This window comes from Chrysemys picta, chromosome 2 (genome assembly GCF_011386835.1).
Source record: "Chrysemys picta bellii isolate R12L10 chromosome 2, ASM1138683v2, whole genome shotgun sequence".
Lineage (NCBI taxonomy): Eukaryota > Metazoa > Chordata > Testudines > Emydidae > Chrysemys > Chrysemys picta.
Genome location: NC_088792.1, coordinates 281,402,392 through 281,416,305, shown reverse-complemented (window position 1 = coordinate 281,416,305; position 13,914 = coordinate 281,402,392). Strand labels below are relative to the sequence as shown.

General features: G+C 47.5%; 1 protein-coding gene across 3 annotated transcripts in view; it reads right to left on the bottom strand.

The window, feature by feature from the left end:
- DENND3 (DENN domain containing 3) overlaps positions 1-13,623 on the bottom strand; it is an 86,191-nt gene extending 72,568 nt beyond the window's left edge. Inside the window, exon 1 of one of the 3 annotated variants that reach the window (XM_005291054.5) lies at positions 13,391-13,623. In XM_005291054.5, coding sequence (XP_005291111.3) covers positions 13,391-13,474 — 84 coding nt within the window. In that variant the 5' untranslated portion in view covers positions 13,475-13,623. The remainder of the gene's footprint in view (positions 1-13,390) is intronic. The other 2 variants (XM_008165128.4, XM_065586274.1) reach the window with 2 other exon arrangements.
- Positions 13,624-13,914: the final 291 nt, after the last annotated feature.

The following is a 13,914-nucleotide window of genomic DNA, read 5'->3' as shown; positions in this document are numbered from 1 at the left end:
CTCTCTAACAGCCTCCCACGCAGTCCATAGATTCATTTGGCAGGTCTCAAGAATTAATGTTACAAATTTTTCCATGTTTTAATATCATTTGAAGACTTAACTTAGTTAAACCTATGGGTTTAATCACAATTAGCTGATATAATGCTGGACGTGATTTATCCTGGACTGTGCAGGATTCTTCACAACCGTGTTCAGATATGGTAAAACTATGTAGTGTAGATGAGCCCTAAGGGAAACTGGTTCACCCATTTACCATTACAACCATGAAAAAAACTCTTCATGTCAACAGTCATCAATATTTACAAAAAATAAAATGAAAAATTACAGAATTTGACTCCAGTAACAAACCTACAAAAATGCAACAAAAGGCCCTACTACAATCTTCAAGCTCTTGTACTGAACTCTACTGCCGACTAAAATCTTATATCATTCAAAGTGGGTGAGAGTATCAAAGAGGTCATTTGAACCCACAAATGTGTGAGATAAAATTGCTATTGAAAGAAAGCACAAAGTAAAGTTGAATGAATGATGTAAACAGAGTATCTATGAAAGAAACGAGATTTTCAAAACCAGCTTGTGAGGGTTTTACATAGACCAGGAAGCCTTCAATCATCTTGATTTCCACTATCATATCTCTAGGGTTGCGCTTATGAAATCCTTAACTTCCCCTCACTTCTAGTAGACTTTTTTGGTTAATATAAAACACATCCACTACTAAATGTCTGCCTAGAAAAAGATCATTAGACAGTTGTTTTGATTGGTCAGTTCTGATCAGACAACACTGTCACCTTTGACGTACTGTTTTTCTGAGGAGCACTTGGCAACTTGCTTATATGCAACACAAAGAAGTAACCATCATGGTCACCATCTCCACAACAAGCCAGGACATCAGGATTTGCCATCCATGGTTCGGGCTCTTTTAGCCAACCACAAAAAAGTCAGACAGAATCATGATGATCATCTAGTCTGACCACCTGCATAACAGGCTATAGAACATCCCCAAAATAATTCATATTTAAACTAGAGAAGATGCTCTGACCTGACCAGATGGGGGAAAGGAATCAGTTAACAATACCATCTGCACTGCTGTACCCTGCACAACTCTAAGACATGAAGCTACATTTCCTATTACTCACTCCTGAGTGGGTCGGTTTCCTCTTCTGCTTTTTTCTATCTATCTTTCTCTTTCTGTCTAGTAAGAGTCAGTTTAGACAGCCAAGGGAAATCTCTATTTGAAACGCTTTGCTGCATTCCTTTTGACAAGCTAAAAGTGATAACTAGCAGCCTGATCTGAAGTGACAGGTATGCTAGTCACAGACATGCAAAAGGAAAATGCCATATATACTTGTTCATAAGCCGAATTTTTTTAGTTAAAAAGGGAAGCATCAGAGAAGGGGGTTGGCTTATGAACGTGTATAGAGAGGGGAAGAGGTGGGACACAGCCCCCCGTGCCCCAAACAGAAGGGGCAAGGAGGGGCAGCACAGCCAGCAGAGCAAAAAGGGAAGAGGCGGGGCCAGAGTCTCTCCATTCTGGCCACACTGCTCTCCCCCCAGCCTCCGAAGCAGCTGCAACTCTGGGGCTGGCAGGCTGCGTCTGCGCCGCCCAGCCCGGCCCGCCGGAGCAGGCTGTGGCCAGGCCAGAGACATCCTCCCCTGCCCTGCCCCAGCTAAGGTGAGTAGGGATGGGATGGGGAGAGTATGGGGGTCACAGGCTAGGGGTGGGGTCATGTGGGGGGTGGTCACAGGGTTTATTCCCCTGACCCCCAGCTTCTCTTCTCCCCACCCCCCAGATTTCTCTGCCAGTTGTTCCCTGCCAGTTGCTGTCCCGGCCCGTCAGGGTAAGCAGCTGGCGCGCCGGGATACATGGACAAGGGGGATCCAGTGGACATAGCGTACTTAGATTTCCAGAAAGCCTCTGATAAGGTCCCTCACCAAAGGCTCTTACATAAATTAAGTTGTCATGGGATAAGAGGGAAGATCCTTTCATGGACTGAGAACTGGTTTAAAGACAGGGAACAAAGGGTAGGAATAAATGGTAAATTTTCAGAATGGAGAGGGGTAACTAGTGGTGTTCCCCAAGGGTCCGTTCTAGGACCAATCCTATTCAACTTATTCATAAATGATCTGGAAAAAGGGGTAAACAGCGAGGTGGCAAAGATTGCAGATGATTCTAAACTGCTCAAGATTGTTAAGACCAAAGCAGACTGTGAAGAATTTCAAAAAGATCTCACAAAACTAAGTGATTGGGCAACAAAATGGCAAATGAAATTTAATGTGGATAAATGTAAAGTAATGCACATTGGAAAAAATGTTCTCTGAAGATGTCCACGCAGTGTGCAGTGGCAGTCAAAAAAGCAAACAGGACGTTAGGAATCATTAAAAAAGGGATAGAGAATAAGACGGAGAATATCTTATTGCCCTTGCATAAATCCATGGTACGCCCTCATCTTGAATACTGCGCACATATGTGGTCTCCTCATCTCAAAAAAAGATATACTGGCATTAGAAAAAGTTCAGAAAAAGGCAACTAAAATGATTAGGGGTTTGGAACAGGTCCCATATGAGGAGAGATTAAAGAGGCTAGGATTTTTCATCTTGGAAAAGAGGAGACTAAGGGGGGATACGATAGAGGGATATAAAATCATGAGCCGTGTGAAGAAAGTGAATAAGGAAAAGTTATTTACTTGTTCCCATAATATAAGAACTAGGGGCCACCAAATGAAATTAATGGGCAGCAGGTTTAAAACAAATAAAAGGAAGTTCTTCTTCACACAGCGCACAGTCAACCTGTGGAACTCCTTGCCTGAGGAGGTGATGAAGGCTAGCACTATAACAGAATTTACAAGAGAACTAGATAAATTCATGGAGGTTAAGTCCATTAATGGCTATTAGCCAGGATGGGTAAGGAATGGTGTCCCTAGTCTCTGTTTGTCAGAGGGTGGAGATGGATGGCAGGAGAGAGATCACTTGATCATTAACTGTTAGGTTCACTCCCTCTGGGGCACCTGGCATTGGCCACTGTTGGCAGAAAGGATACTGGGCTGGATGGACCTTTGGTCTGACCCAGTACGGCCGTTCTTATGACAATTTGTTTACTTAGGTTTACCTCTGTGCCTGCAGACACTTGAGATAAACAAACCATCTCAGCCTGCCAGCGGCTTATCCTGATGGCCCGGAAGCCAAAGTTTGCAGACCCCTGAACCGACTTATGATTGAGTATATTGTATTAGATTGTTCTTACCGTATATTTTTCAGGTCTAGTGGAGTAAAACTAGGCTCCAAGAATGGATAACTGGGTTATGCCACATGGCCTTCCAGCGATAGAACTGTAAGCATCAGAGACAGACACTACATTCAGTACAGGGATTACCATGGCACCAGTGGCTCCATGGCGCTGGGCCCACACTCAGAAGGGGCCTATAACGCTCACTTCCTCCCCTCTCAGTGAGAGAAGCAGCACACTGGTTACTGTGGCGCCCTGCCTCCAGCCCCAGAGAACACCTTACCCCCCAACCCCGCAGGCTCCCCACCCCGCCCCGGGATATGATACACTGTATCAGGGCCCTGATACAGTGTATCCCCCCTGCCATGACCAGAGACAGGCAACAATGTTCCAGACCAGCTCTCACCCTCTGCCTGCAGGGATCTAGCCTAGGAGCTGAGAGCTCAAGGTACCCCAGGAGCTGTCGTTCCTTGGCCGGCTCCCTGCCTGGAAAGCTGCCCTGAAGCAGGAAAGGAACTACATCTCCCAGCATTCCTTTGGCTGCTATCAATCAGAAAGGGAGGGGAAGCTGCCAGGGCTGTTGAGACGCGATGCACAGAGCTTGCTGTGAATGGGGAGCTGGCTACGAGAAGGGGGTAATGCTGTGAATGGGGAACATGTCGGCACAAGGAGTAAAAGACTTCCCCAGATTGGATTAGGAATGCTAGTGGCTTCAGCGGTCAGCCCCCAAAGAAGGAATTGCGTGGAATGAATGGACAACGTGCCTCTATCTGAAGCCTAGCAAGGATCAGAGGTATGTGAACCCCACCAGGAGAAGTTAAAATGATAAGTAAGGAAGGGAATGCTCTACCAGAGGGCCTGGGCAGCTTTAGATACCAGGCAGGCAGGAGGATGTGATTCAGTTTCCACTTCTGAGCCATGGAAGCAGAAATTGGCTTTTCCTGTCCAGATTTATCTAACATTCAAACCGGGAATCTAGCACCTGCCTTCCAGATTTACACCCTCAAAGTTCAGGAGTGCTCAAGTTCAATTTTGGCCACTCTGTTACTTCATTTCTGCCAAGTCCAATACTGATCCACTGTAATTTTCTGTAGAAAAAGTAGGATAAAAATGAGCAACAAATGTTGGCATCTTCCCAATGCTAACAAGGACCAGAATTGCTATTTTCAACAACCATTACCCATTTGTTTAGTTTTGTTTCCTGTAAAAACATAAAAAGATAACAAGTTCTCCACAGAAACTAAGATTGCAACAAACAGCAAAGGCACCTCAACTTTTCCTCATTAAGTGGGACAGTATTACAATATGGATCTAGATATCCTCCAATCACACAAACTGAAAATTGTTCCACTTTACTGCCGTTCTGTAACCATGCAGGAACCAGTCCTGTGTTCTGTGCACATCCCAAATTCCTACTAAATTCAGAAGTGCCCTGCTTTTGTAACCATACGACCGGCTATTTTCAGACCTTGTAAGCTAAGCAGGTTTACATTTAGTAGTGGAGTGGGAGACCTCTCAGAAAAAGCTACGTGTTGCAGGAGGTGTTGATTATTCAGTAGGTAATGCGAGACCCTCCTGTTTACAATAGTAAACCAGTGCAGCAGCGTTTCAGAATGCACTGTGCTCCTAGAACAGAGGTGGGCAAACTATGGCCCGCGAGCCGCTCCTGCCCAGCCCCTGAGCTCCTGGCCGCGGAGGCCCCCTGCAGTTCCCCCTCCCCCGCAGCCTCAGCTCACTCCACCACCCGCACAATGCTCTGGGCGGCGGGGCTGCAAGCTCCTGAGGCAGCGCAGCTGCAGAGCCCGGCCTGACACGGTGCTCTGAGCTGTGCGGTGATGACAGCATGGCTGCCTCCGGCGCCACCAGCCACCAGTGCTCCAGGCAGCAGGGTAAGGGGGCAGGGAGCAAGTGGGGTTGGATACAGGGCAGGGGGTGGGGCGGTCAGAGAGCAGGGAACAGGGGGGTTGAATGGGGGCAGGGGGTCCCGGGGGGGCAGTCAGGAAGGAGGAGGGTTAGATGGGGCGGCGGGAGGCAGTCAGGGGCAGAGGTTCCAGAGGAAGTTAGGGGACAGGGAGAAGGGATGGTTGGATAGGGCAGAGGTCCCGGGAGGGGGCAGTCAGGAAGGGGGGGGTTGGATGGGCCGGCGGGGGGCAGTCAGGACAGAGAGAAGGGGTGGTTGGATATGGCAGAGGTCCCTGGGGGGCCGTCAGGAATGAAAGGAGGGGTTGGATGGGGCAGCAAGGGGCAGTCAGGGGCAGGGGTTCCAGGGGGGTCAGGAGACAGGGAGCTGCAGCAACCTGGGCCAGAGAAGCAGCCCAGGGAGCCGGATGCAGAGCAGCAGCGGCAGGGCTGAGGCAGGGCTGAGGTAGTGGAGCTGGAGCAGTCCAAAGCCAGGTGCAGTGAGTAGCTGGGGAGAGCGAGGGGGGACCCTGGGCAGTGGGCCCAGAGCAGGGAGATGCCCCCAGCCAAGAGGCCTTGCAGGCCAGACTTGGAGGGTGATTGTAACCCTGACGGGGCAGGGGCGATATTGGGAAGAAGAGTCCTGCCACCTAAAGCCTGAGGGCATGTGGCCACCGCCAGAGCAAGTGTCCGACCCGCAGCGTCCCTGCAGCACAGCCCGGGTATGAGAAGGAGGCGGCCTGTGACTTGTGAGGAACAGACTGAATTTCCCTTACATTCCAGAGACGCTGGTTGTGATGTCCCCGTGCCACAGAGTGCGGTGACGGGTTTTCCTTTAACCTTTCCTGTTTTTTCCTTTTTTCCTTTTTTTAATTGATGGCTGTTTAATAAATTGTATTTGCTTTGAATTGTATGTAATGATTAGTGGGTCAGAGAAGTGTCCAGAGCGCAGAAAGCACCCCGGAGTGGGGACACCCTAGCCCCTGTCCTAAGTGACCACGACAAGGTTGGGGGTCAAGCCCCCCAGGAATCCTGAGTCCAGCCTTGTTGGGGTTACGAGGACTCTGCCACACAGGAGAGTGAAAGGGGAGCCCTTGAGATCAGGCAGGGGAAATGGGAGTGAGGACTCAGATCCTTTCGCTAGCCTATCTCACCGGGGCTGTGGATAAGCCAGGAAAGTTCCCCACAATGGCGGGACCATTCACCCACTTACACATAGCCGGGACTCCCTGGAGTAGGGAAGCACCTAACTACACAGTCTGCAGCTGCCTAGGGCCAGCCCTGAGGATTGAGAGTCTCTAGTGCTGCCGTTGCAAAGTTCAAGCATGCTCAGCCTTGGCATTGCCACCCCTCCTGCGGCTAGTTGCTGCAGCTGTCTAAGGCTGGCCTTCGGCAATTGGACGCATGGCTGTAGCCAGAGAAGCTACATGTGGCTCTGTGACTACCAGGGGACATTAAGCTAGGAGCAGACAGAAAAACTGGAGTTAACCTCAAGGAACAGAGGTCACCAGTGTGAAAGGAATGTCAACCGAGCAGGGAAAGAGGAAGCAGGTCAGGCTTGCGGGGAGAGAATAGGACCAGCTGGCTGTGGCGCATGTCCTAGATAGAAGGGAAACAAGCCTGGGGAGAGGTGGTGGTGACCACGTAGTGGAATAGCATGTAGATGGGAGCAGAGGGAGAAAGCCCCTGGGAACCTGAAGTCACCAGCCTAAGTGCTCACTGAGCCAGGGTTGGGAGAATGTTGTTTGCAGGTGGCTTGCTCAAATGGCAGGATGGGGGCTGGGGGAGGGGTTTGTCAGATCGGATCAGGTATCTGCTGGCTGTGGAACTTTGTTGAGCTGAGGCCAGGACCACATACAGTGACTGGTGAAATAGGGTGGTACTGGACACATGTCTACCAAACTTCTGAATGAAGAAGGAGATAAATCTGTGGAGAGTTTCCCCTGATCACTATGAAAGTTCTGCTCACTGTGGACACTGGTAAACCCACATGGGTACAGTTCAATGAGAAAAACTGGGGCCTGAGGTAACTGTGTTTGGCAATACAAATAGTCTTGCAGAGGTGTGTGATCAAAATGAAAAATGTCTGAGATTCAGTACTGAGTTTACTATGGTGCCAATAGCACCACCACACCAGCCCCAAGCTCAGAAGGGGCCCATAACGACTACATGGGGGCCCACAAATATATTTGGTGCTGGGCCCACAAAAGATTAAGCTGGCCCTACCTTTTGCTATTATTTTCTCTCTTCCCTTTTGATCATGTTTTGTCGTAAGAAGAAACAGGTTTAGACTTTTAACAACCAAATGTGAGATCCACCATTTGAAAGTGACAACTCCTGTCAAAAATGACATTTGATGCCCTCTGGCAGACCATCAAGGGTTTTTCAAAAATGTAATAAATAAAGTAACCTGTGATAACATCCTAGAAGTTTTATTTAATCCTTGCAACAAACCCCAGCTTCATGTTGCCGTAACCACACTACTAAAGAAGCCTGAATCTAGTGCCCTCTGGCGTCAGATGCTCCTGCATCAGTCACAGGGTAACTGCTTTACAAATGTATTCTATCTTAAGTACTTACCAGGACAGTTCAGGGCAACTGCATCTATGTTTTCCTCTCCTGGGTCAGTATTGGTACCCATTCTCAGGCTTCCAGCTCTGAGCTGTTGCCTTTCTTGGGTGGAGACCCTGGTCAGAAGGGAAGAGAGACACAGGTATCTCCAGCCTGGACAGTTCCCTGTCTTCAGTGTGTTATTCTCAGCAAAAGTGAGTCTACATAAATAGGCCGCCTTACTTCTCCTCTCAGACACCACACACAGTGTAATTGCCCTTAGTTATCAGCTACCACACCGTTCTTCCTAAGCAAACATATTTTATTCTTAAGGTAAAAGCACTACAGAGAAAACATAACAATAAAAAAACCTACATGTATGCTAATAAGCTTACCAGAGATCATAAATGGGTCAGTGTCAGTCCTTCCAACTCTTCCCTAAGGATTGGGGCCCTCTGTGGACTGGAGGTCCTGTCCATTTGCTGGATCATAACAGAAAGCCCTGAGCCTGTTTAAAATTTAAAAATCTTCTCTTTGTCTAATGGTCACAGTATATGCAAACCTCCATTGGGGGTGTCTTCAAAGGGCTGATAACCAGAGGAATTATATTAGCACACCCCATCCTCCTACATGAATTACATATAATCTCACAATAACACATAAGCAACTGCATTTTAATACATTGGACCTCAAACATATTAAACTCAATTCAATCAGGTTTGTCCAGGATATTGCCATCTGTCACACTTACATGACTCCTTTTACCACAAAAGATATCTAAGCACCTCACAATCTTTTGTGTATTTATCCTCATAACAAATATTACACAATACTACTTCCCTAACTCCATTTTACAAATGGGGAAATTGAGGCACAGATCAACCAAGTAACTTCCCCGCGGTCATACAGGAAAGGCTGTGGGGGTTGTAAATAATTGAACCCAGGGTCTCCAAAATCTGGGCTAGTTCTCTAGCTAATGGATCATCCCTTGTGTGTTCTTCAGCTATACTCTCAGTTTCTGCCTCCACAGGAGTGGGACACGGAGCCCAGTTCCCAAACTGACCCTCTATGAAGTGAACTATTGTATGCTACAAGAGTATCATCCTTCAACATTATTTTAACAGTACATATGGGTTTAATTTCAAATGTTTATACCAGAATACACATTATAAACTGAACAATACTCCTGTTTACATTATTACTGTGTCACTGCTTCCACACTGGACACTCAGCTCATTTCAATCCAGTACAGTAAAAGGAACTATGAGGATTCTTCTATTGACATGCCATTAATATAAGACAACGCCATTCCAATAACAATGTGCCAGATCTGATGACCTGTGAGCAGCAAAGTCACAACTACCAATATTTTGCCAGACCATATTCTATGTAATTGAATAAATTGATAAAATGTTTATCTAAGTCACATTATCTCACTTGCCAGGTGCTGAACAATGTTTTGGAAATAGCATACTCAGCCCCTGGGAAGAGAAAGTGCCTCTTGTTGCTCAACAGTTCACTCTCCAGACAACTCAGAAACACTAGCATCTTACTTCAGCAAAATAAATGCCAGAACTTCAAAGATGAGTAATAGGAAGCAGAAAGGGGATTCCTGAGGGCTTCAGCAAAGATACACAGACCCTTGTGGGAAGAGGATAGGGTATGTGAGCTCTTCCTAGGAGAGGGATAGCTCAGTGGTTGTGAGTTCAATCCTTGAGGGGGTCACTTAGGGATCTGGGGCAAAATCAGTACTTGGTCCTGCTAGTGAAGGCAGGGGGCTGGACTCAATGACCTTCCCTTCCAGTTCTAGGAGATGGGATCTCTCTATTTATTTATTTACAATTACTGTACAGTAAGTTAATTGCTTTCTCAAAATTTCATTTCTCTCTCAAAAATCAGTTTAGAAAAAAAAATCTTGTGTGTTTTTTGGAGAAAGTTTTTGTAGATTTGTAGATTTTGATAAGCATTACAGAAAATGTGGCTGTTTTTAGTTGTTCTGTTATAAATAAAATATTAATATAGAAAAGTTTAAATATACTTGACCCTAGATCAGAAAGAATTCTACCTCTTCAACTTCTGCTATCCATTTCTGTGGCTTTATCTTATGAAATCCATAACTTCCCCCTACTTCTAGTGGATTTTCTTTTCGTAAAACATGCCCAGTACTACATGCTTGCATAGCAAAACTTAAAATTTTAACACACAGTACTGTCCCATAACGTGCAACACCAGTAGAAGTGCAAAGTATTGCACTACTTTCACTAAATGCATGAAAATTCAAGAGGACATCACTTAAATTCACTGAGAGCCTATAAAATTGTATTAAATAAATGAACCTGGAGAAGAGCTCTGTGCAAGCACAACAGCTTGTCTCCTTCACCAACAAAAGTTGGTCCAATAAAAGGTATCACCTCATCCACCTCGTCTTGTAAACAAACATGCCATATAAAAACAAAAGCATAACAATGGGAAAAATTAGCATATCCTCAAGTTATGGTTTTCCAGTGTGCTCTGTCATCTATAGGTCTATCTTTTATGTCCCCGTCATCATTGAAATCGGCTTGGGGATTGGGGCCTCATATTGGAATCTTTTGTGGGAGGACACGTTTTTACCTTGCATGTTTTGTTTAGCACTGAATATACACGTTCCCATAACAAATAGTAAGACATCACAAGCTCCAATATCACATTTAATTAAAACAGTTACAATTCTCCTTGCCATATATACTACATTTAAATCTATTCCATCACTGAAAGTAAAAGCAAAAGAATTGTTTTTTTTAATTTGTTCTGGATCTTACCCTGTAACCTATACTGGTGCTTTTATTGCTGTACAACATTTGTGACAGTTTTCTGTCTCCTCAGGCAGATAACGTATAACATACATTGGCCCATCTGGCTTTGGCTGCAGCATCTATTTTCTCACATTGGTATACATTTGATTTGGAATCCAATAAATATTACACAAAATGAAAAAAAATGTCAGGTAAAATTTTCAAGTGCATAAGCGAATTAGGAGCTGAGGGACAGGTCTACATTACAGATTTCTGCTGGCACAGCTATGGTGGTCAGGGATGTGAAGAAGAATGATCCCTGACGAACATAACTGTGCCAGCATGAGTCCCTACTGTAGATGCAGCTATACTAGCAAAGTTGTACTCTCACCAGTATAGCTTGTTTTGCTGGTATAGCTGTCTCCATACTAGGAATGCTTTGCCATTATAATATACCAGTAAAGTGTTCCTAGTGTAGATAAAGCATAAATCTCACTGAAAAAAAAATTATATATATATATATATATATATCAATGGAACTTGGGTCCTGATCCTGCAAACACCTATGTACATGCTTAACTTTAGTACCACAAGTAGTCCCACTGACATCATTAACTTTACTACTAATACTCGTAATAGTTAAGCATGTGCATAAGTGTTAGCAGGATAAATAACCTTTTTTTTTTTTTAGAAGATGTACTCTTCTTTAGTATAAATACACAAAAATGATTAAGGTTGCAAAGTTAAGTAAATGAAATCATTTAATTCAAGACACACAAGTGGGCTTAATTAAGTTTGCACAGGCAACCTTACACACTGGGTAAAGGAAGCGGTGCAAGTCTAAAAACTGCTCAGCCAATTAAGTTGTCTACTAACGTGACCAAAATCACAGGTCTACCATGGCAACAGCATCCAATGTTACCATTTGTAATATATACCTTCTCAGCAAGCTACCCCTAATACAGCTTCCTTCCTGCCCACCCGCCTCCCTTTTTGACATCCTGTGGAGGGACAAGATTCAGAACAGGAGGAGCAGAACACTACAGTTGGTTCAGTTCCCACTTTGGCCAATTTTCCTTCAATCTTTCAAAACAGACCTCTTAATTACATGTTAAATCCACATTCTGTAATTCAAAATAATCTAGCAGCAATATTTGTGACACCACTATTTCCCTAATTTTGAAGTGTGTATGTTTATTAGCCTTAAACAAGGTTCCAAAATTTGAACCTTTCATTGATATCAGCTAAATAATAAACTGAAACCAACAAAAGATGCCCCATAAAAAGTGGCAACAAATTTAACAATAACCCTTTTATGTGGTGCCATTAATGAGCACAAACAATTTCAAGTTCAAGCCATAGGACTGGAAGGGACCTCAAGAGGTCTTCTAGTCTAGTCCCCTGCACTCAAGGTAGGACTAAGTATTATCTAAACCAGGGATGGGCAAACTTTTTGGCCCAAGGGCCACATCTGGGAATAGAAACTGTATGGTGGGCCATGAATGCTCACAAAATTGGGGTTGGGGTTCAGGAGGGGGTTTAGGCTCTGGTTGGGGGTGTGGGATCCAAGGTGGGGCCAGAAATGAGGAGTTCAGGGTGTGGGAGGAGGCTCCAGGCTGGGGCCGAGGGTTAGGAGGGCAGGAGGGGGATCAGGCTGGAGCAGGTGGTTGGGGTGCGGGCTCTGGGGTGGGGCTGCGGATGAGGGGTTTAGGGTGCAGGAGGTGCTCCGGGCTGGGACCGAGGGATTAGGAGGGTGGGAGGGGGATCAGGGTTGGGGCAGGGGGTTGGGACACTGGGGGAGGCTCAGGGGTTTGCCCATCCCTGGTTTAGATAATACTTAGTCCTGCCTTGAGTGCAGGGGATTAGATTAGAAGACCTCTCGAGGTCCCTTCCAGTCCTATGATTCTACATCGCAAACCCTGACAGTGGCATGTCTGGATTCCACACATCACTTTGTAGGCACCCATCAAGTTGTGACGTGATGCTGCTGCACAAAGCCTTTTTGAGGCAGCATGCTGAAGTTATTCCATTGCACCAAAACATACCAGTGCAATGTCATGAGTCAGTAACAGCCAGGGCCGCCCAGAGGGGGAGGCGCAAGTGGGGTAATTTGCCCCGGGCCCCGCGAGCCCTGGCCCGGCGGCAGTCCGGGTCTTCGGCATTTTTCGGCGGCGGGGGGGGGGGGGGGGTGTCCTTCAGGACATGGAGCGACTGAAGGGCCCCCCGCCGCCGAAATGCCGCCAAAGACCCGGACCGCCACCGGGAGAGTACAAGCACCGCAGCTCCCCCGCTTTGCCCCAGACCCCCTGAATCCTCTGGGCGACCCTGGTAACAGACAATCTTGGGCAAAGCACCCTCCCTATATCTCTCCTGCCCATCATGCTAGAAAGACCGTGTATTTCGCAAGGACAAGCTATACCTCAAATTCAGTTAACTGCCAAAAAAACAGTCTCAGATTTCTCGCTTCCTAACGCATGATTAATGATGCTTAACTCTTTCTGACGTTCACTCTGGGGTTACACTGTCTGAACAGAGGCAGGGGAGGAAGTTGGAAAGCAGATGGCCACATTTCGGCTCTCATTGACAAGGAAGCCGGTTTTCATTGCTAGACTGGACACACCGGTCTGTCAGTCCGGCCAATGCTTTCTAACCTGTTGTCCAGCGGGCAGCAATTCGGTTGCACCGGGGCAGCCCGGGTCTGGGGCTGTGCTGGCGCGCAGGGCAAACAGGCTCCCCCAGCCTGTCGCTGCCAGCACAGCTAGGGTGATCAGACAGCAAATGTGAAAAATCAGGACAAGGGGTGGGGGGGTAATAGGAGCCTATATAAGAAAAAGACCCCAAAATCGGGGCTATCCCTATAAAATCGGGACATCTGGTCACCCTACAGCACGGCACAGCACAGCTGTGTGGGGCAGGCGAGCCAGCCAGCCAGCCTGGGAGTTACCTGGGAAGCGTCTCTCACCCTCTCCCCGGAGACTCCCACCAGCACGCAGATCTCCAGCAAGCCCGAGGGCAGCACCTCCTCCATGGCACCGGCGGGGAGCCGAGACGAGCGCTGCTCCGCGCGGAGCCGCCCTCAGCCTCTCCTCCTTCCCCAGGCGGGGGCGGGCACCTGCTCCCCCTCAGCCCGCGCCGCGTCCCCGCACAGCAGCGCACCCCCTCCCCCGCCGCTCTACTGGGAGCGGGAGAGACTCTACGGAGCAACCAGCCTCTGATTGGCTGTCTGCCCCATTCCTCGGGACGTGTAGCCAATCGGAGCCGCCTGCACATGTGGAGCCCGAGGGGCTTCTTCCTCCCTCAGGCGCGGCAGCCAGACCGCCCCTCCCGCCCCACCTGTACACACGGAGCGGGAGGGGAGGGGCTCTGCGGCTGCCCCCTCCCCGGACGGGGGGAGTAGGGTGGAGAGGGGAGGGATGTGAAGAGGGACTGGGGATCAAGGCGGGCCGAAAGGGACCTGTAACCCAGTTA